The following is a 23,336-nucleotide window of genomic DNA, read 5'->3' as shown; positions in this document are numbered from 1 at the left end:
CCAGGTGCAAGATGCTGTTGTCACAGCCACTACCACTCAACCCTCAAAGCTAGGGGGGAGGAGCAGCTGCTCAGCTGGGCTGCGGCCGCTTTCAAGAGGAAGGTTTACTACATTCTGTTTGTGCATACATCATCTGGTTTGGCACCATTGGTATGTTTTTTCTTTTTTTGATACAGTTCTATGTGTTTTTTTCTTGATAATCCAAATGCTCTCTAGCAAACTTCAGACGGGCCTTAATATGTACTGGCTTAAGTAACGGGACACATCTGGCACTGCAGGATCTGAGTCCCTGGTGGCGTAGTGTGTTCCTGATGGTAGCTTTTGTTACAGTGGTCCCAGCTCTATGCAGATCATTCACTAGGTCCCCCGTGTGGTTCTGGGATTTTTTCTCACCGTTCTTGTGATCATTTTGACCCCATGGGGTAAGACCTTGCATGGAGCCCCAGATCAAGAAAAGTTATCAGTGGTCTTGTATGTCTTCCATTTTCTTATTATTGCTCCCACAGTTGATTTCATCAAACCAAGCTGCTTGCCTATTACAGTTTCAGCCTTCCCAGCCTGGTGCAGGGCTACAATTTTGTTTCTGGTGTCCTTTGACAGCTCTTTGGTCTTCACCATAGTGGAGAATGGAGTGTGAATGTTTGAGGGTGAGGAGAGGTGTCTATTATACTGATAACAAGTTCAAACAGGTGCCATTACTACAGGTAATGAGTGGAGGACAGAGGAGCCTCTTAAAGAAGAAGTTAAGAAGTTACAGGCCTGTGAGAGCCAGAAATCTTGCATGGTTTTAGGTGACTAAATACTTATTTTCCACCAGAATTTGCAAATAAATCTTGCAAAATCGGACAAGGTGATTTTCTGGATTTGTTTTCTCATTTTGTCTCCCATATTTGTGGTGTAACTATGATGTCAATTACAGGCCTCTCTCATCTCTTTAAGTAGGAGAACTTGCACAATTGGTGGCTGACTAAATACTTTTTTTCCCCACTGTATAATGGAACCAAGACAGACCCCATAACAATAAACAGGGTGTCAAAGTGGTCTCTCTGCATTAGCAGACCTGTGACAGGTTCAGGCCCAAAGTCTCACAGTGCTCTGAGGCTCTTTATATTAAATGTGTTAAATTTCTTTTGGTAGCTCAAGGGTTAATGTCAATTTTTCTTGTCAGGAGCTTCTCATTACCTCTCCTTGGGTGCATCCGGTTGGTGACCACTCTCATCCCCTATATATGATCACATCTCCCAGTAGAGGTTGCCGGTTATTCTGATTGCATTCTGAAATTAGCCATGTAGATGGAAGGAGCTGATAGACCCCTTGTAGTCAGAAGCGGTGTAGGCTGCAGTCCAGGTGTCTGACTGCAGCCATGAAGTTGGACCTTATCCTTATGTTGATTCCCCCTGACTTTCTTTGCTTCCCTTCCATGTTGATTTGTGCAGCAGTGTGTCTTTGCTGGCCATCTCACTAGAAAAGGTATGTGCAGGGCTAGTGAAAGTTTAGATATCCGGCTCGGCAACCGGTTGAAACATCCTGAATAGGGACGCTAGGGAGCTCAGGAAACAGCTTGTGGTGTCCTTCAACCCTCTCCCTAGTGGTAGTGTCGCGGGCGGAGGAGGGGACGCCGCGCTCTCCTACTGCTCGGGTCCGGCTGCCGCTGCGGCTGCTGCGGCCTGCTGCTGCTGCTCGGTGGCTCGAGCGATGGGCCGAATCCCGGGGACTCGAGCGGCGCTCCTCGCCCGTGAGTGAAAGGGGATTGGGTTTTGGGATAGTTTATTGTCCGTGACGCCACCCATGGTTGTGGTGATTAAGTGGACACCACCGCTGCTCTTTCTGGGGAGCCCGGGAGTGATGGTATGGAGCAGCCAGTTGTTGGTTTGCCCCTCCGTGGGTAGGGGTTTTGGTGGTCCCGGGGCCCAGTGATGGGGTTGGTATGGTGGACAGGCGGGTATGGGGCCTGTGGAGGTGCAGGGGCGCAGGGGCAGCGCTGTGCCGCACAGCACGGAGGTATTCACTCAGCCAGTAAACACGACACAGTTCTCGGTAAACAAACGGCTGGTTGGATGGGTCCCTCGGACGGTTACGGTGCTGATGTTCCCTGCAGTTAGCGGTGACAGTCGCTTCCCTGCACCTATGTAAAGTCTTTTTGGTAGCGATGGGTTCCCACCGGTTACCCGCTCCCCGACCTGGACATGAGCCGGAGGAGCCTCTCTCTTGCCCGCAGGCGCTGGCCCTGGGAAACTGGTGCCTTGGCGGTGGTGGTGTCTCCCCTTAACGGTCGGACTGTTGCCTTCAATCGGGACTTGGTTGTTAGGAGACAGAGGTCCCCTTCACTGACAGATTTGGCAAATTATGGCGACTCCTAGCCTTGCCGGGATCCGAAAGGCCCCTGCCCTGGTGCTGACTGTTCTTCGTATACTGCTCCAGTACCGCCGGGTCACCACCCGTCCGCGGTCCTTCCAGCAACCTCCAAGCAGTCCCCCTGCAGACTATCACCGCCGTCTGCTGACCTTGCTGTCTCAGTCCGGGGCACATACCCGGACCAACTTCAGGCTATCTTAACTGTTCCTTTTCTGTCGCCACTCTTACTGTCCTCCTTTACCACTTCCTTCTATTTCACTCCCCTAGCTTCACTGCCTGGTTTTCCCGCCTCCAGGGCTGTGAACTCCTCGGTGGGCGGAGCCAACTGCCTGGCCCATCCCCTGGTGTGGACATCAGCCCCTGGAGGAAGGCAACAAGGATTTTAGGTTAGCCTAGGTGTACCTGCCGGGAATGTGGGGTGCGTGTGATGTTGTGACCTGTGACCCCTGGCTTGCCCAGGGCGTCACAGTAGGGCCACCATTGTTGAAGTGTCCCTGATGTATCTCTTGTTTGTTGCTTGTTTCATGGTGCGCCGGACATCACCTAGTCCGTGAATGACGTGGGGTTTCCCTGTATTAGTTTGCATACTTGAATGCGGTGTGAAGATTCAATGACCCCTTCTCATATACAACACCATGGAATCAATAGTGCTCTATAATTAAATATTAATAATATCCTTATCATGTGAGAACATGTTATCTATTTTTTTAAACTGTTGTTCAAAATTTCTGCTTTTACATTTAAAAATGCTTTATTTAAAGTTCATGAAACAATTCAATTTGCAAACCAAGTGCACGATGATATAGCATATCACATTTTTGTAAATATTATATTATATCTTTACATGAGGCAACACTGAAGATATGACACTCTGATACTATGTAAAGTAGTCAGTGTGCAACTTGTATAACAGTGTAAGTGCCTTCTAAATAGCTCAACACACAGCCATTAACCCCTTAACGACAGCTTGCAGTAATATTACGTCCTAGCGGTCATAGTGTTACTGCCAGCAGCTTGTTGCGATTGGCGCACATCTCAGCTGATTTTCACAGCTGAGATGTGTGCCTGTCAGGCATGAGCAGAATTGTTATCTGCTCGTGCCGTGTAACCCCTTAAATGACGCTGTCAATATGTGACAGCGCCATTATAATGGCATACACGGTAAACATTTACTTACCTGCTGATACCGGAAATCACGTAACGTGATCATGTGACTTCCGGTGGTTGTCATGGTAGCACAGGGTCCTGTGATGACTCCTGTAACTCACATGACTCACTTTCAGTTTCACCTGGCCCAGAGGTGGTTGAAACATGAAATGAGCATATCTGCTATTCACAGCTGTGTAGTTGTTTTCAGCATATATGGCAGAGCGATCAGATTGCTGATCCATATAGTCCCCTAGGGGGACTAGTAAAATAATTAAAAAAAAGTTTTAAAAATTTTAAAAAAACCTAAAAGTTCAAATCACCCCCCTTTCGCCCCATTGAATATTAAAGGGTTAAAAAATTAAAAAATATACATATATTTGGTATCGCCGCGTTCAGAAATGCCTGATCTATAAAAATATAAAATCAATTAATCTGATCGGTAAACGGCGTGGCAGCAAAAAAATCCAAACGCCAAAATTACGTTTTTTGGTTGCCACACATTTTGCGCTAAATGCAATAACAGGCGATCAAAACATAGCATAGATACTATCAAAAGTAGTATCAGTAAAAATGTCTGCTTAAGACACAAAAAATAAGCCATCAATGAGCCATAGATACCAAAAAATAAGACCGCTAAGGGTCACGGAATATGGCATAAAACGTGCGCCACTTTTTTCGTACAAACTTCTGATTTTTTTTTAACCCCATACATAAAAGTAAACCTATACATGTTTGCTGTCTATGAACTCGCACCAACCTCAGGTATCATACTGACACATCAGTTTTACCATATAGTGAACACAGTGGATAAAATATCTCAAAAACAATAGTGCTATTGCACTTTTTTTGCAATTTTTCCGCATTTGAAATTTTTTGCCATTTTCCAGTACACTATATAGTAAAACTTATAGTCTCATTTAAAAGTACAGCTCGTTCCACAAGAAATGATCCCTCACAAGACCATATTGACTGAAAAATAAAAAAGTTACATGTCTCGGAAGAAGAATGGCGAAAAAAACCCCCCGCAAAGCGAAAAATCGGCCGGTCGTGAAGGGGTTAATGTAAAAACTGCTGGTAAAAAAGTGTGTACACCCCTAAGTGAAAATGGCCAAATTGTGCCCAAAGTGTCAATATTTTGTGTGGCCACCATTATTTTCAAGCACTGCCTCAATTTTCTTGGGCATGGAGTACACTAGATCTTCACAGGAGCCATTACCCCATACTGAAGAGAGGCGGCTGAATCACACTGCTGCATGGAGTACATATAATGTCATATATGAGTAATAGGTGATCATTGTTACTAATTTATAATTTTAGATTTTACAAGATACTGACATGGAAACCAAAGAAGATGAGGACTTGCAGCAATATAAAATTGTTAAACCTGGATTAGATTCTGAACAGGTAAATTCTCCGAGTTCAAACAATTTCCTCTAGTGCAGTGTTCCCCAACTCTAGTCCTCAAGGGCTACTAACAGATAATATTTTCCAGAGTTTCCTAGTATTGTACAGGTGATGGAATTTTCACCTGGGGAATATGATCTATTGGTGTTTCCTGAAGACTGGAGTTGAATAACGCTTTAGCATATGTATTTAAAGTAGTATGATATATGGTAATCAATTCTAATTCATAATTTTGTGCTCTGTTGATTAAAGGGAACCTGTCAGCAGATTTGGGGCCTATAAGCTGCAGCCACCACCACCGGGCTCTTATATACAGCATTCTAACATGCTGTATATAAGAGCACAGGCCGCTGTGTAGAACATAAAAAACACTTTATAAAACTCACCTAACGGTCATGCTGTGTTGGAGTTGGGCCTCCGTTGTATAGGCATCTCCGTTGTCCGGTGAACGGCGCCGCCTCTTTCGGCCATCTTCGTCCTCCTTCTGAGGCCTGTGTGTATGATGCATCCTACATCAAACACTCTTGCCGGTACCGCGCAGGCGCACTACAATACTTTGATCCGCCTGTGCAGGATCTCAATGACGGCGAGTGTTGATGACATAGACACGTCATGCACCCCGGCTACAGAAGAAGGAAGACAAAGATGGCCAAAAGAGGAGGCGCCGGCACCGGAGAACAGAGACACCCATCTGACTCAACTCCACCACAGCGCGACTGTTAGGTAAGTATTATAAAGTGTTTTTTATGTTGTACACAGCGGCCTGAGCTGTTACATACAGCATGTTAGAATGCTGTATATAAGAGCCTACTGGTGGTGGCCGCAGCTTATAGGCTCTAAATCTGCTGACAGGTTCCCTTTAACCTAAAGTATCCACAAATTAATTATTATTTATTTACTGAAATAACGAGGCAGATTAATTCCAATACTTATAGAACAAGTTAAGATCAGTCATAAAATACATCACATTCATTATAAAGGCTCATACTGGATGATATACTGTATATAGTGCATATTTAGACACGTGTGTAAATTTACACAATCTCTTGGTGATCTTTTTTGAGACTAATATTTGTCGCACTTTTCATGTTTTAATAAACGCCTCTTTTTATCTGATTCCTCTTCCCTGTGAAACCATCTTTTAGGCTATGTGCGCACTCTGCATTTTTACCTGCGTTTCCAACTGCAGCGTTTTAATGCCAAAATGCATGCGTTTTGATTTTCAAGCAGTCTATGGGAAATAGGGATTTGTTGTGCGCACTTTGCTGTTAAAAACGCAGCGTTTTAGATGCAGAAAATTTGGCAAAATATCAGCGTATAAAGAAGCAGCATGTCAATTGTTTTTCCTATTTTGGCAGCGTTTTGCTAACATTGGAGTCAATGAGAAGTTGCAAAACGCAATCTACTTCAAAAATCTAGCATTTTACATGCTTTTTTGATGCAGAAAACACGCTTTTCGGACCAATTAAATGCATGCGTTTTTGACAAAATATTAATGGCATGATAGGTCCCTTTACATACACACATAGTCCGACAAATACATTTATGAAAATCAATAAATAAATGTAATTTTATCCATAAATATTAGCTCACAGTTAACATTTTAATAAAATAAGCAATTTTATGTATGATTTTAATCATGATATTTGTTATCATTTTTTTGCTTTTTTTTATAGTGTTTGAATGTTTAAACTTTATTTAGCAGTGTATTTGTATTCAAAACGAATCTGACTTTAGGCAGTAAAAAAGCATGTAAAACGCAGTAAAAACGCAAGTGTATTTATAGCGTTTTTGTGGTCAAAACAAAATTTGACAGACAATTTCTGCCAGTGGATGCAGTTAGAACTGCAAGTAACTGAACGCAACGTGTGCACATAGCCTTTGCACAGGTGCGATGTCGGTGAGGTCATGTTGAAAGTGACGCACTTCCTGCGTCGCTCTCGACATCGTAGTGTGTAAATCCTAGATGATACGATAAATGAGCGCAAAATCGTCGTAATCGTATCATCGGTGTAGCGTCGGCGAATTCCATAATTACGCTGATGCGATGGTCCGATGTTGTTCCTCGCTCCTGCGGCAGCACACATCGCTGTGTGTGAAGTTGTAGGAGCGAGGAACATCTCCTACCTGCGTACCGGCTGCAATGCGGAAGGAAGGAGGTGGGCGGGATGTTTACATCCCGCTCATCTCCGCCCCTCCGCTTCTATTGGCCGCCTGCCGTGTGATGTCGCAGTGATGCCGCACGACCCGCCCCCTTAATAAGGAGGCGGTTCGCCGGACAGAGCGACATCGCATGACAGGTGAGTTCATGTTAAGCAGCTGTAGCGATAATATTCGCTACGGCAGCTATCACAATGATATTGCCGCTGCGACGGGGGCGGGGACTATCGCGCTCGGCATCGCAGCATTGGCTTGCGATGTCGTAGTGTGCAAAGTACCCCTAAGAGTGAACTCCATTCACTCTTTTGGACTTTTCATAAATAAGTAAAGAATTTTGTACTGGAATCGAAGCACACTGAATATAATAAATGTGCTGCAAAGTTCTACTCTGGTGTTAGTTTAACAAAATGACAGATAATATTGAATTCTGTAATCTGCAATCTGATTTTGGAATGTACAAAGTGTCCGGATTGTCTCATGTCTTGATGCATTTGTTTTCTAACATTGACAAATTACTGCACAACAGACAATACTATTCTATGTGTGTCAATATGAACTTGATGGAGCAAAGGTGTGAAAACCTTATCCAATATAAGAATAATATATTTTGTATTAAAACTAGTCCTCTTCGATCAGGTTCCAGTGGAAGGTATAGCCATCCTGCACCAGTTTCCGTTCTCATCGAGTCTACAGCGCATGTCAGTCATTGCTGAGATCATGGGAAAAGATGAATTTTTCATTTTTATGAAAGGAGCTCCAGAAATGGTAGAACAGTTTTGTACACCAGACACAGGTATTGTTACAAGAACAATTAAAACTATTTACATCTTTAAACACATTTTTATTTCAGTGAATGTACTTTTACAAATAAGAGATTTGGCTTGCAATTGTTTTTATATTTATATTTGGCAATTGGCTTGTGTAGCAGTTAAGTGTATACACTACTGCAAAAAGCAAAAAGTTGAAACTAGCATTAGGAACAAGCTATTTTATTATTAACACATTTTTTAAATCCAGAGTTGCATGTTACTGCTTATGCTTACATGTTTTGAGCTTTATCTTTACTGTTCTTAGCAACTAACCATCACAAGAGATGCACTAAAATACCGGGGGTGTCTAATTACAACTGCATCATGGACCCCACCCATTTAACACATGATAAAATCAAAGAATAAAAAACAATGAAAAAAATCTATTTTTATGGAAAAAAACAAACTATATAGAATTTAATAAAAGTTACATGATTTCCCTTTTAAATGTAAAGGGAATCTGTCAGCCAGTTTTTGCTATGTAATCTAAAAGCAGCATATTATAAGGGCAGAGAGCCTGATTCCAGGGATGTGTCATTATTCGGCTGTTTCAACAAAATCAGTGCTTTATCAGTTGGAGATTATCACTACAGGACTTGGTGTCTCATGCTTCCTAGCCTATTGCTCTGTGTAACCCCACCTTCTTCACTAATTATCAGCTTTCTACAATGTACATTGTACACAGAGAGCTACCAGTCAGTGATATGGGTGGGGATATACAGGGTTCAGCTTTCTGAGCAAAGTTAGGCGTGCAGCAGAGAAAACAGTAGTAGTATCAAAATGAGAGCATGAAGCCTAGTAAGTGACATATCAATGGAATCAGGGTCTCAGGCCTTACATCATGCTGCTCTCAGATTACCTAGTAAAAAACCTGGCGAACGATTCCCTTTAAACCCAAGGAAAAATGTGATACTAGTAAAATAGGAGTTTTAATTTTCCCAGCGTTAAACCCAATTTCCTACTTTTTGGAGTTGTGATTTAGATAGTAGCCAGGGCTAAGAATAAGCAGGGAATGCCACTATCCTGAAATGGGTGGTGAGTGTTTTGAAGATTACTACTATTTTTTAAGTATATAAAGTATATTACAAAAGAGAGTACACCCCATTATATTTTTGTAAACATTTTATTATAACTTTTAAAGGGACAGCACTGAAGATCTGACACTATGATACAATGTAAAGTACTCAGTGTACAGCTTGTATAACAGTGTAAATTTGGTGTCCTCTAAATTTATCAATACACAGTTGTCGCGGGCGGCGGGGCACTGCGCTCACCACGCTCGGGTCCGGCGCTGCTGCTGCTGCTCGGTGGCTCGAGCGGTGGGCCGGATCCGGGGACTCGAGCGGCACTCCTCGCCCGTGAGTGAAAAGGGGGGGTAGTTCGGTTTCGGGATTTGGTCCGTGACGCCACCCACAGGTTGTGGTGAGGTTGGGCACCACCGCTGCTATTGACGGGGATCCCAGGAGCGATGGCAGGGAGCAGCTGGGATGTTTCTCTTCCCTCCGTGGGTAGGGGGTTGGTGGTCCCGAGGCCCGGTGAGGTGACGGGGAGGCAGGGTTGGCAAGGTGCAGCTCCCCAGCATGTATATGTGCCACAAGAGCCCTTTTGCCCGCAGGCTCTGGCCCTGGGAACCCTAGCTGTGGCGGTAGCTGTATTTCCCTTTTGCTGGTTGGACGGTTGCCTTCAATCGGGTCTTGGCTGTTAGGAAACCCCTGGGGTTCTGGTCACTAACGGATTTGACCTGTTTAACGGCGACTACAAGCCTGGTCGGGGTCCGCAGGCCCTGCCGGTTTGTGCTGGCTTCACTTCGCTCCCCGGTTCGGTACCTGCGGACCACCGCTCGTCCCCGGTCCTACGGTTCCGCGTTGATCTGCCTCTCCTGCAGATGGCCACCACCGTCTGCCAACCTTGCTCTCGGTGCCCGGGCCACGTACCCGGACACAGTCAGTTTGCTCCTCTACTACCACTTCCCTAACTGCACTCGAGCTCTGCCCGAGCTGAACTCCCTTCCTTTCCCACCTCCAGGACTATGAACTCCTCAGTGGGTGGGGCCAACCGCCTGGCTCCACCCCACCTGGTGTGGACATCAGCCCCTGGAGGGGGGGCAACAAGGATTTGTGTCTGACTGATGTGCCTATCTCGGGGTGGGGGTGTCGTGTTGTAGTCTTTGTGACGACCTGGCTAGTCCAGGGCACCACATTCCCCCTTGGTTAAATGCAGACCGTCCGCGGGCTGCCCATCCATCACCCGTTTTATTTTTCAACTGTAAAAGGTAGAAAACATATGAAAACATTCAACAAAAGCATATTTATGAATCTTCCCTTAGCCGGAGGCACGGTACTTCAACGTTACAAACACATTTTTATTAATAACGGTCGGCTTCCGCTCTCCTACCCAAACAACCTGGCCCTGATGCTGCCCCTAAGAAGTGGGCAGCACCCCTTGACCCCAGTCCAGATCCAGGCTGCCCGAGCGGGAATGGGTACGGTGTCTCGTACCCTACTGTCACTTCAGGGGACCTCACGTTCATGGGGGACCCCTGACCCCCGGAGGATCGCCACCGGTTGCGGTAGTGGCGGGCCTGGGCCAACACTTTCCTCCAGGCCCATCCTCCAAATCAGCCTCTCCGGAGGCAGCAACGGAATTATGCCCAACATATTTACATTTCCACTAGTTTGTGGGTGCCCTGCTAGTTCTCAGGCATGTCCATAAGCAGTTTCTTATGCAACGGTACAAAGGGTCCCTACGGGGACTACTTGCCGGCAACGGCCGAATCAATCACAGTCGACAATCAGGTAAAACTTCGGTTGATTACTTTTCATTCAACAGGTTAATGGTATTGGTGGTCCCAACGGGGACAACGGTGCAACGGAGGGACCGCTGACTTTAGGGCGGCTACCACCACGGGGGGTCGGCCCAATCGGGGACCGGATGGTACATCGGGTTCTCCTTCCATAGGCAGTGCAGTCCAGAACCGCTGATCGCCGGTGGAAACGGTGGTGGGGGCAGCGTGCTCGGGATCTCCTCCTCCATCAGCTGCACTCTCTCGGGACCTCCTGCTGCGGTACCGGCCCCCGGCTCCTGGCTCCCACTCAATCAAGGCTGGTTCAGGAATTTGGGTGGCCTGATGACGATGCAGCACGGCCGCCGCGGCCCCTTGCTCACGGGCCCACACCACGGTGACCATTCTGCGCACCTCCGCCTTCTAATCCAGCAGCTGCTGCAAGCTCTGTGCCCTCACCTTCAAGCAGAACCGGCCCAGCTCCCGTTCCAGCCACGCAGCGGTCCCGGCGGGGAGCTCACCCGGGCTGCAGTCTTCAAAGGCTACTCCTCCTCTGCCCCTCCAGAGCTTGGACGCACCGGTGGCAGGCGCTCCCACTCTCCAGCCCGAAGACGCCGCCATCTCTCCATCCGTCACCCCCTTGGTCTTTTCTCCGGCACCTCCTCTTCAGGGGTGGGGCTTCGGCTTTCGCTCCTCCAATGGTCGAGAAGACGCTCGAGCGGGAAAATCTTCGCGCCCAAGATGGCGGATTCTGAAATTTTTCGGCCGGACACCGCCGGCGGGACTCAAGGCGCACTTCTACCAGCCGGTAGAATGGTAAGATCCTGTTCGTGACGCCAAGTTTGTCGCGGGCGGCGGGGCGTTGCGCTCACCACGCTCGGGTCCGGCGCTGCTGCTGCTGCTCAGTGGCTCGAGCGGTGGGCCGGATCCGGGGACTCGAGCGGCGCTCCTCGCCCGTGAGTGAAAAGGGGGGGTAGTTCAGTTTGGGGATTTGGTCCGTGACGCCACCCACGGGTTGTGGTGAGGTTGGGCACCACCGCTGCTATTGACGGGGATCCCGGGAGCGATGGCAGGGAGCATCTGGGATGTTTCTCTCCCCTCCGTGGGTAGGAGGTTGGTGGTCCCGGGGCCCGGTGAGGTGACGGGGAGGCAGGGTTGGCAAGGTGCAGGGTCGCCTGGACTGCGCAGCACGGTGCCAGATGGCACGGTAGTACTCACTCAGACACAAATGGATGCAAAGTCTCTGGTAAAACAAACGGCTGGATGGATGGGTCCCGCAGCCGGCTGCTGTGGTTTCTCCCGGACGGGTGGTGGTGGCTGCCTTTCCCTGCACCTTTTGTGTATGTTCGGTCCTGATGGCTTCCCACCGGTAACCCGCTCCCCAGCATATATATGTGCTGGAGGAGCCCTTTTGCCCGCAGGCTCTGGCCCTGGGAACCCTAGCTGTGGCGGTAGCTGTATTTCCCTTTTGCTGGTTGGATGGTTGCCTTTAATCGGATCTTGGCTGTTAGGAAACCACTGGGGTTCTGGTCACTAACGGATTTGACCTGTTTAACGGTGACTCCAAGCCTGGTCGGGGTCCGCAGGCCCTGCCGGTTTGTGCTGGCTTCACTTCGCTCCCCGGTTCGGTACCGGCGGGCCACCGCCCGTCCCCGGTCCTACGGTTCCGCGTTGATCTGCCTCTCCTGCAGATGGCCACCACCGTCTGCCAACCTTGCTCTCGGTTCCCGGGCCACGTACCCGGACACAGTCAGTTTGCTCCTCTACTACCACTTCCCTAACTGCACTCGAGCTCTGCCCGAGCTGAACTCCCTTCCTTTCCCGCCTCCAGGACTGTGAACTCCTCAGTGGGTGGGGCGAACCGCCTGGCTCCACCCCACCTGGTGTGGACATCAGCCCCTGGAGGGGGGGAACAAGGATTTGTGTCTGACTGATGTGCCTATCTCGGGGTGGGGGTGTTGTGTTGTAGTCCCTGTGACGACCTGGCTAGTCCAGTGCGCCACACAGTCATTAATGGCTGGCAACAAAAGTGATACACCCCTAAGTAAAAAGTGATACACCCCTAAGTAAAAATGGCCAAATTGTGCCCAGAATGTCAATATTTTGTGCAGCCACCATTATTTTCAAGCACCGCCTTAACTCTCTTGGGCATCGAGTTCACTGGAGTTTCAAAGAAGCCACTGGACTCCCATTCCACTTCTCCATGATGACATCACGGCGCTGGTGATTTTTAAAGATCTTGCACCCTCCACCTTCTGTTTGAGGATGCCCCACAGTTGCTCAATAGGTTCAGATTTGGACATATGCTTGGCCAATCCAGCCCTTTTATCCTTAGTTTCTTTAGCAAGGCAATGGTCGTCTTGCAGGTGTGTTTTGGGTTGCATTCCTGTTGGAATACCGCCCTTCAGCCCAGTTTCCAAAGGGAGGGGATCATGCTCAGCTTCAATATGTCACAGTAAATTTTGGTATTCATGGTTCTCTCAATGAACTATAGCTCCCCAGAGTCGGCAGCACTCATGCAGCCTTAAACCATGACACTATTATCACCATGCTTTACTGTGGGCAAGACACACTTGTCTTTGTACTCCTTACCTGGTTGCCACCACACACGCTTGACACCAACTGAACTAAATAAATTTATCCTGGTCTCATCAGACCACAGGACATGGTTCTAGTAATCCATGTCCTTTGTCTGCTTGTCTTTCGCAAACTGTTTGCAGGCCTTCTTTTGGATAGAATCAAACATTGTAATGAATTTGTATTCCTAGACCCTTCTATGGGTCTGTGATCTGAAGTTGCCTTTTAATATGACAACTTTCATGTGGTTTACGTTGTGTCCTGGAGTACAGAAATGTTGAAATGTTTGGCCACGTTTACCTGTTGCCAAACATTTCTGAGCTCGAGGACACAACATAAACCACGTGAAAGTTTTCATATTAAAAGGCAACTTTAGATCACAGAATCATCGAAGGGTCTGGAAATACAAATTCATTACCATGCTTGATTCTGTCCACATAGGACCTGTCAGGAGGATTTATGAACCACTACAAAATCTGAGAGGTCTGCTCCAGAGATGATGAGGGCAGCAGACCTCTGATCCTACATGGATATTGAGACAATACAACTTTTACACCACTAATCAAAGCTAATTAAGGATTCACTCTCTAAGCACAGTGTTTGTTTATTCAAATGCTCTTTTGTTATACCATCCCTCTGCCCTGTTTGTGTATATATTTGTGTTTCTTCGGATATTTTGTCATACCATGCCTGATGAAGAGACCTGAGAAGTCTCGAAAGCTTTCTCTGTAACATCATTTATTTTATTTTAGTTAGCCATTGAAAGGTATCACAACTACAAGATTATAATTTTGTTTCTCTCACTGAGACCAATGAATCATTTAATGGAGACAGTGATTACTATGACTGTAAAGCCCTGTGGAATACATTGGCTCTATATAAGCAAAAATAAATAGATATAATGGTTAGAAATAGGTTATTCCTTATGTACACACACATCTTACTTTGAAAACTCAGCTGAATATCTATCTTTTTTTTCTCATTTGTAACTTTAAAGGGAACCTGACATATAGAAAAAATGCTATTAGCCTGCAGATATGGGTTTAACCCCTTCACGACCTTTGACGGATCTAGCCGTCATGGTGCCCTGGTACTTAAAGACCCATGACGGCTAGATCCGTCATGGCGAAATCGCGGCCCCGGAGCACCGGGCACCGCGATCGGTTTTAAAAAACTGTAGATTCGGGAAGGAGAGGACGTGTACCTGACCTCAGGAGGGGTGGTGTCTCCTTCCTGGACCTACGGAGGCTGTGATTGGCTGAACGGCGTTCGTCAGCCAATCACAGCCAGTGTTATGTTTCAGCCATTGAAAATGGCTGAAGCATTGAAATCCAGCTATGTCAGTGCAGCTGCAGCACTGGACATTGGCTGGAGCTCAGTGAGCTTTACTGCACCCGCCCCCAGCTCTGATTGGAGAGATCGGCCTTGTGACCGATTTCTCCAAGCAGCACCGTGCCTCTGGAACCGGGTGAGCTCGCTGTAGGAGATCGCTCTCCTTAGCTTCTCCCTCCGTGGAATCTGAGGAGAGCGATCCCTGCGGGCGCCCATCTGTGAGTCACAGCCCCCGATCCACCGCTGCCCTGCTCCATATGCTTCGCCCCTGCTCTCCCACTGCGCCCCTGCATCTGACGCCGCTACTCTCCCCCTGCATGTGACGCCGCTACTCAGCAGTAAGAGCAAGCGGCGTCAGATGCAGGGGGTGGCGCAGCGGGAGGAGAGCGTCACGGCGGCCGCTGCACTCTCCCCATCAGCCGCTCCCCCACCCCAGCATCTGCCGCTCCCCTCTCCCCATCAGTCACTGCCCTCGCCCCATCTGCTGCTCCACCGCCCCAGCATCTGCCGCTCCCCTCTCCCCATCAGTCACTGCTCTCGCCCCATCTGCTGCTCCACCGCCCCAGCATCTGCCGCTCCCCTCTCCCCATCAGTCACTGCTCTCGCCCCATCTGCTGCTCCACCGCCCCAGCATCTGCCGCTCGCCTCTCCCCATCAGTCACTGCTCTCGCCCCATCTGCTGCTCCACCGCCCAGCATCTGCCGCTCCCCTCTCCCCATCAGTCACTGCTCTCGTCCCATCTGCTGCTCCACCGCCCAACATCTGCCGCTCCCCTCTCCCCATCAGTCACTGCTCTCGCCCCATCTGCTGCTCCACCGCCCAGCATCTGCCGCTCCCCTCTCCCCATCAGTCACTGCTCTCGCCCCATCTGCTGCTCCACCGCCCCAGCATCTGCCGCTCCCCTCTCCCCATCAGTCACTGCTCTCGCCCCATCTGCTGCTCCACCGCCCAGCATATGCCGCTCCCCTCTCCCCATCAGTCACTGCTCTCGCCCCATCTGCTGCTCCACCGCCCCAGCATCTGCCGCACCCCTCTCCCCATCAGTCACTGCTCTCGCCCCATCTGCTGCTCCACCGCCCAGCATCTGCCGCTCTCCTCTCCCCATCAGTCACTGCTCTCGCCCCATCTGCTGCTCCACCGCCCCAGCATCTGCCGCTCCCCTCTCCCCATCAGTCACTGCTCTCGCCCCATCTGCTGCTCCACCGCCCCAGCATCTGCCGCTCCCCTCTCCCCATCAGTCACTGCTCTCGCCGCATCTGCCGCTCCACCGCCCCAGCATCTGCCGCTCCACCGCCCCAGCATCTGCCGCTCCACTCTCCCCATCAGCCGCTCCACCGCCCCTGCATCAGCCGCCACACTCTCCCCATCAGCCGCTCCACCGCCCCTGCATAAGCCGCCACACTCTCCCCATCAGCAGCCGCACTCTCCCCATCAGCCGCTCCACCGCCCCTGCATTAGCCGCCGCACTCTCCCCATCAGCTGCTCCACCGCCCCTGCATCTGCCGCCGCACTCTCCCCATCTGCCGCTGCACTCTCCCAATCAGCCACAGTTCTCTCCCCATCTGCCGCTGCGCCCCTGCATCAGCCACCTCACTCCCCCATCAGCCTCTGCGCCCCTGCATCTGCCACCTCACTCCCCCATCAGCCTCTGCGCCCCTGCATCTGCCACCTCACTCCCCAATCAGCCTCTGCGCCCCTGCATCTGCCACCTCACTCCCCCATCAGCCTCTGCGCCCCTGCATCTGCCACCTCACTCCCCAATCAGCCTCTGCGCCCCTGCATCTGCCACCTCACTCCCCAATCAGCCTCTGCGCCCTTGCATCTGCCACCTCACTCCCCCATCAGCCTCTGCCCCCTCCCTGATCTGCTGCCTGCTCTCTCTCATCCCCTTAATCCTCTTCCCCCTCCCCCCCCCCTCCCGGATCTGCTGCAATCATGCTGCCTAGATCCATTCTGTAAGGTAGCTATCCCCAATCTCACCTCTCACTCCCCTTCCACCCTTCCCCTCTCCCCCCCTTCCTCCGCCACTCCTGCATCCGTTGTGCCCTCACCCATCCTCCACCGCTCCTCCATCCACCACGCCCTCCCATCCTCCGCCGTGCCCCCTCACCCATCCTCCGCCGTGCCCCCTCACCCATCCTCCGCCGCTCCTGCATCCGTTGCGCCCTCTTCTATCCTCCATCCATCTTTTTTCCATCCCACCTAGTCCCCCCCCTTTTTGCAGTACATCCGTGCGTTCGTCCTAATTTTTTTTTCTGTAAACTAAGAAAGAAATACAAATAAACTTAGTTTAGGGCCAGTAAAATTATACTGTAGTAATCATCAACTACAGTATTTTTTACTGAATATTGTAAGTGTCAGCCCAGTGCCACACATGAGAGCGATGCTCGAGTCTCACACCGCAACATCCGGCACGGTCGCTCTCTTCCAGACAGGAGTGTGCGGCTGTGTCGGGTGATGCGATGCGAGATTTGTGCATTGCTCTCACGTGTGGCACTTGCCTTAGTGTCAGTTGCAGGTGCATATATTTTTTTTTTTTTACTGACGTCTGTATTTTTTATTATGCCAAACTAATATTTCTTTGTATGGGGGGGGTCTAGTTTCCAACATGGGGTCACATGTGGGGGAGCTCCACTGTTTGGGCATATCAGGGGGATCTCCAAACGCGACATGGTGCGGCTAACGATTCCAGCTAATTTTCCATTTAAAAAGTCAAATGACGCTCCTTTCCTCTGGAGCTCTGCCGTGCGCCCAAACAGCGTTTTTCTGCCACATATGAGGTATCAGCGTACTCAGAACAAATTGCCCAACAAATTTTGCGGTCCACTTTATCCTGTTACCCCTGTACAAATTAAAAAATGGAGCCTAAAATAACATTTTGTGGAAAAAAAAAAGTACTTTTTTGTTTTTATGCCTCAATGTATGAAGCACGTGAGGATTCAAAGTGCTCATTACCCATGTAGATTTATGCCATGGGGGTTTAGTTTCCAAAATGAGGTCACTTGTGGGGGAGCTCCATTGTTTAGGCACCTCAGGGGGTCTCCAAACGCAGCATGGCGTACGCTAATAATTCCAACCAATTTTGCTGTGAAATGGCGCTCCTTCTCTTCTGAGCCCCGCTGTGTTCCCAGACAATTACTTTCCACCACATATGAGGTATCTGTGTACTCAGGAGAAATTGCACAATACATTGTATGGTGCATTTTTTTCCTGATACCCTTGTGGAAAAAAAAAGCTACCTGGTTGAAATAACAATTTCATGGTAAAAAAAAAATATATATATTTTCACGGCTGAACGTTCTTAACTTTTGTGAAGCCTCCAGGGGTTCAAAGTGTTCAGTAAACATCTAGATAAATTCAATGAGGGGTCTAGTTTCCAAAATGGGGTCCCTTGTGGGGGAGCTCCATTGTTTAGGCACCTCAGGGGTCTCCAAACACAACATGGCATCCACTAACGATTCCAGACAATTTTGCGTTTGAAAAGTCAATTGTCACACCTTGCCTTCCGAGCCCTGCTGTGCGCCCAAACATTTGATTTCCACCACATATGAGGTATCTGTGTGCTCAGGAGAAAATGCACAATACATTTTATGTTGCAATTTTTCCTGATACCCTTGTGAAAAAAAGCTACTTGGTTGAAGTAACAATTTCGTGGTAATTTTATTTTTTTTTATTTTCATTGCTCAAAGTTATTAACTTTTGTGAAGCCCCCAGAGGTTCAAAGTGCTCAATAAACATCTAGATAAATTCCATGAGGGGTCTAGTTTGCAAAATGGGGTCACTTGTGGGGGAGCTCCATTGTTTAGGAACCTCAGGGGGTCTCCAAACGCAACATCACATCTGCTAATTATTCCAGACAATATTGCTTTCAAAAATTCAAATGATGCTCCTTCTCTTCCGAGCCTTGCCGTGCGCCCAAACAATTGATTTCCCCCACATATGAGATATCGGTGTACTCAGGAGAAATTGCACAATTAATTTTATGGTGCATTTTTCCTGATACCCTTGTGAAAATGCTAAATTTTATGGCTAAAGTAACATTTTTGTGTAAAAAAGTAAAATTTTCATTTTTTCATTCCACATTGCTTTGGTTGCTGTAAAGCTCCTAAAGGGTTAATAAACTTCTTGGATGTAGTTTTGAGCAGTGTGAGGGGTGCAGATTTTAGAATGGGGTCACTTTTGGGTATTTTCTGTCACCTAGGCCTCTCAAAGTCACTCCAAATGTGATGTGGTACCTAAAAAATTTTTTTTGTAAATTTTGTTGGAAAAATGAAAAATTGCTGATGAACTTTGAACCCTTCTAACTTCCTAACGGAAAAAAATTTTGTTTCGGAAATTGCGCTGGTGTAAAGTAGACAAGTGGGAAATGTTACATAGTAACTATTTTGTGTGACATATCTCACAGATTTATGGGCATAAAATTTCAAAATTTGAAAATTGCGAAATTTTCAAAATGTTCGCCAAATTTCCAAACTTTTCACACATAAACGCAAAAAATATCGGCCTAAATTTACCATTGACATGAAGTACAATATGTCACGAAAAAACAATCTCAGAATCGCCAGGATCCGTTGAAGCGTTCCAGAGTTATAACCTGTCAAAGTGACACTGGTCAGAAATGTAAAAAATGGCCCGGTCTTTAAGGTGAAAACAGGCTGGGGGCTGAAGGGGTTAATCTGCAGGCTAATAGCATTATGAACCTTTGCAGTGCCTGCTGCCGGGAGGAAATGAATAGGTTCCCTTTAAGTTTAATAAATTCCAAAAAAATCCTAATATTTACTTTTACCAATTATGAATAACCCCTTAACGACCGCCGATACGCCTTTTAACGGCGACAAATTAGGGTACTTCTTCCGATCTGCCGCTTTTTAATGGCGGTTGGAAAAAAGGGTCTAGCGCCCCCCAGAGTCAGAAAATTTCCGGGGTCTCAGCTGCCGGGGGTAGCTGAGACCCTGGAGATCATGATTCTGGCCGTTTTTTCCGGTCCCCGCTCACCTGATGACCGGTATACACCGTATACCAATGATCAGGTTACAGTAAATGACCGCGCCGGTAAAAAATCATTTATCTCCCATCTGGCATAAACAAACATGTCAGATGGGAGATAAATCTCCTCCCCCGGTCCTTTCGGGTCCCCCGGTGTCGCTAAAGTGTCCCCCCACCCCCCCTTCCTCCCGAAAATCTAACATGGCGCTGCACATACCGGCGCGCACAGCAGCGCGCCGGCCACATTTCCCCCTTTCCTATGGTTTCTGTCGCATGTGCTATGACACATACGACAGAAACCTGCTCCCCAGGCCCTGCCAAGTCACCCCCTATCCCCACCCCGGTGTTCCCCGGTGTCCCCCGTACCTGTTAGCTCTGATCCCCCGCGGCCCCCTCCTCCGGCTCCTTCACAGTGCACGCCGGTCACACGTGCAGAGCGCGGCTGTCAGCTTCCTGTGTCTGTGACTCAGACGCTGGCTGCTGCTGCTGCTTGCACAGAGTCTGTAGCTGTGACCCGGGGAGGGTGGGTGCAAATTCTTTGCACCCACTCTCCTCAAATGGATGGTCTGCACTCCTAGAAAATGGGGGATACATTCCCTGAACGTGCCCCCCATATTCTAGAAGGTCCAGAATCGCCGCGGGACTTTCACAATGGATTACAGCAGGGACTTGATTTTTTTTTATTTTCTTTTCAATAAATTGGCCAAAGAGGGAATGTTTTTGGGGAGTGTTTTTTCAAATACATTTTTTTTTTGTTGCCAATTTTTTTTATTATTACTGTCAATTAGTTATGTCTGGTATCAAATAGACGCTGTGACATAACTAATTGCTGGGCTTGATGCCAGGTGACATTACACATCTGGTATCAACCCCATTTATTACCCCGTTAGCCACCGCACCAGGGCGCGGGTTGAGTTGGGGCGAAGCGCCAGGATTGGCGCATCTGATGCGCCACTTCTGGGGCGACTGCGGCCTGCTATTTTTAGGCTGGGAAGAGTCCAATGACCATGGCTCTTCCCACCCTGAGAATACCAGACCCCAGCTGTCAGCTTCACCTTGACTGGTGATCTAATTTGGGGGGACCCTACGTTTGTTTGTTTTTTTTTAATTATTTATTTATAAATAATTAAAAAAAAAACAACAGCTTGGGGAAGCCCTCCAAATTGATCACCAGCCAACGTGAAGCTGTCAGCTGTGGTTTGCAGGCTACAGCTGTCTGCTTTACCCTAGCTGGCTATCAAAAATAGGGGGGACCCCACGTCATTTATTTTAATTATTTTTTTTTCTTTTTGGGCTAAATACAAGGCTAGGCACCCTTTAGTGCCACATGAAAGGCACTAAAGGGCGCCAGCTTAGAATATGCAGGGGGGTGGGACGTTATATATGTTTGACATTAATTAATAGAGAGAAAAGAAGTGCCAAAAAACTGAGGGATCACCATATACATAATTAATCAAAAATATTTTATTGTATATCAAGGAACATAAAAAGCACATTTGTGTCACACAACACCAAATGGTATCACAACAACCATAGACACATTTTAAAAACATTTAAAAACATACAAAAAGGAAACCATGTGATTCCCTATATAAAGTGGACCAAGATTCTAACCAAGCTAGCTGGCATAATGAACAGATCAGAAGTTAGTTAAATTTTCAAAGCACATGGTGTTGCAGCATAGCAAAAAATGTGCTGTAGCACTTCACAAATAATTATACATATTGAACCCAGCAACAGCTTGGGTGGGTAAGGTGATTCCCTGGACCTTCAAACAGCTTTGTGCTTTACATTATCCTGCTTTAACCCTTTGAACTTTGGTGCATAGACACACGAGTCAAGTCAAAATCTGTCTCCTTGAGGAGGAATTTTTTTTTTTTTGCACTCATTTTCTCAGCCCAGGGCTAGGGATTATCAGGCTGCAGCTCTGGGAATTGTGGTGCTCAGGTTTAACCTGGGGTTATGCTAGTTGAGATATTGGGATTTCTATAATTTTTCTGCACTAGGCTGCATTGTCTAAGTATCAAGGTATATTATGACTGCATTACAAGCTGTTGCTGGGTTCAATATGTATAATTATTTGTGAAGTGCTACAGCACATTTTTTGCTATGCTGCAACACCATGTGCTTTGAAAATTTAACTAACTTCTGATCTGTTCATTATACCAGCTAGCTTGGTTAGAATCTTGGTCCACTTTATATAGGGAATCACATGGTTTCCTTTTTGTATGTTTTTAAATGTTTTTAAAATTTGTCTATGGTTGTTGTGATACCATTTGGTGTTGTGTGACACAAATGTGCTTTTTATGTTCCTTGATATACAATAAAATATTTTTGATTAATTATGTATATGGTGATCCCTCAGTTTTTTGGCACTTCTTTTCTCTCTATTAATTATTAGCTTTCAGTGCCAGGGGTGATCCCAGGATTTGGTGCCCTCCTACTTCTTGAGTAAACAATATATGTTTGACATCTATCCATTCATCCATTGTAGCATTTTAGGCTATGTGCCCATAATCAGGGTTTGCAGCGTTTTGGGCGCAGAGTGTTTTCCCTGCGTCCATAACGCTGCGTTGTGCAGTAGAAGCACAGTGGAAGGATTTTTAGAAATCCCGTGCCCACTGTGCTTCTTTTCTCCGCAGCATAAACCGACCTGTGGCGCAGCTTCCCGAGCCTCAGCATGTCAATTTATGCTGCGGAGATGAGTGTTCTCTGCAGGTAGCATAGAACTAAAGTCCACAGCAGCCTGAACCCAAATCGTGGGCATGGGCAGCTGCGTTCTCCCGTGGACAACACTCACATCTCTGTAGGAAGGCTGACACTGTGTACTGGACGCCGTGTCGCTGGATCATGGCCACATAGCCTAAATGTGAGAAATTTGTTGCTACAGCAACATTTTTGTGAAGTACCTGTGGATTCAAAATGCTTACTATACTCCTGAATAAAATCCTTGAGGGGTCCAGTTTCCAAAATGGAGTCACTTGTGGGGGGTTTCTAATGTATAGGTAACCAAGAGGCCCTGCTAATGTGACATGGTGCGCGCAATTTATTTCAACTTTTCCAAAATTCAAATGGTGCTCCTTCCATTCCAAGCCCTCCCATATATCCAAACAGAGGTTTTTGGCCACATATGGGGTATCCCTGCGCTCACAAGAAATTGGATAACAACCTGTGGGGTCCACGTTTTGTTGTTGCCTCTTGAAAAAGTGAGAAATGTGATGCTAAAGAAACATTTTTGTGAAAAAAATAAAAATTTTCAATATGGCAACCTAAGCTTATCAAATTCTGTGAAGTATTCGTGGATTCAAAATGCTCAATATACACCTAGATAAAAGCCTTGAGGTGTCTTGATTCCAGAATGGGGTCACTTGTGGGGGGCCTCTACTGTTTAGGCTCTTTAGGGGCTTTCCAAATGCGACATAGCGTCCACTAATTATTCCAGCTAAATGTTCAGTCAAATTGCACTCCTTCCCTTCCAAGACCTGCCGTGTGCCCAAACAGTTGATTTCCACCACATATAAGATATCACCAAATTCAGGAGAAATTGCAGAATACATTTCATGGTGATTTTTTTCCTGTTACCCTTGTGAAAAAAAAGCTACCTGGTTGAAGTAACAATTTTGTGGTGGTAAAATTTTATTTTTTTATTTTCATGGCTCAACATTATAAACTTCTGTGAAGCACCTGGGGGTTCAGGGTACTCACCAAACATCTAGATAAATTCCTTCAGAGGCCTAGTTTCCAAAATCGGGTCACTTGTGGTGTTTTTTTGCTGTTTGCGT

General features: G+C 47.5%; 1 protein-coding gene across 1 annotated transcript in view; it reads left to right on the top strand.

Moving 5' to 3' along the window:
- LOC142297274 (putative cation-transporting ATPase 13A4) overlaps nucleotides 1-23,336 on the top strand; it is a 143,461-nt gene that overhangs the window by 48,332 nt on the left and 71,793 nt on the right. Inside the window, exons 15-16 of the mRNA XM_075341528.1 lie at nucleotides 4,822-4,908; nucleotides 7,705-7,861. Coding sequence (XP_075197643.1) covers nucleotides 4,822-4,908; nucleotides 7,705-7,861 — 244 coding nt within the window. The remainder of the gene's footprint in view (nucleotides 1-4,821; nucleotides 4,909-7,704; nucleotides 7,862-23,336) is intronic.

This window comes from Anomaloglossus baeobatrachus, chromosome 3, assembly GCF_048569485.1.
Source record: "Anomaloglossus baeobatrachus isolate aAnoBae1 chromosome 3, aAnoBae1.hap1, whole genome shotgun sequence".
In the NCBI taxonomy this organism is placed as follows: domain Eukaryota; kingdom Metazoa; phylum Chordata; class Amphibia; order Anura; family Aromobatidae; genus Anomaloglossus; species Anomaloglossus baeobatrachus.
The sequence above is the reverse complement of the archived record's forward strand: the minus strand, read 5'-3'. Positions and strand labels throughout refer to the sequence as shown.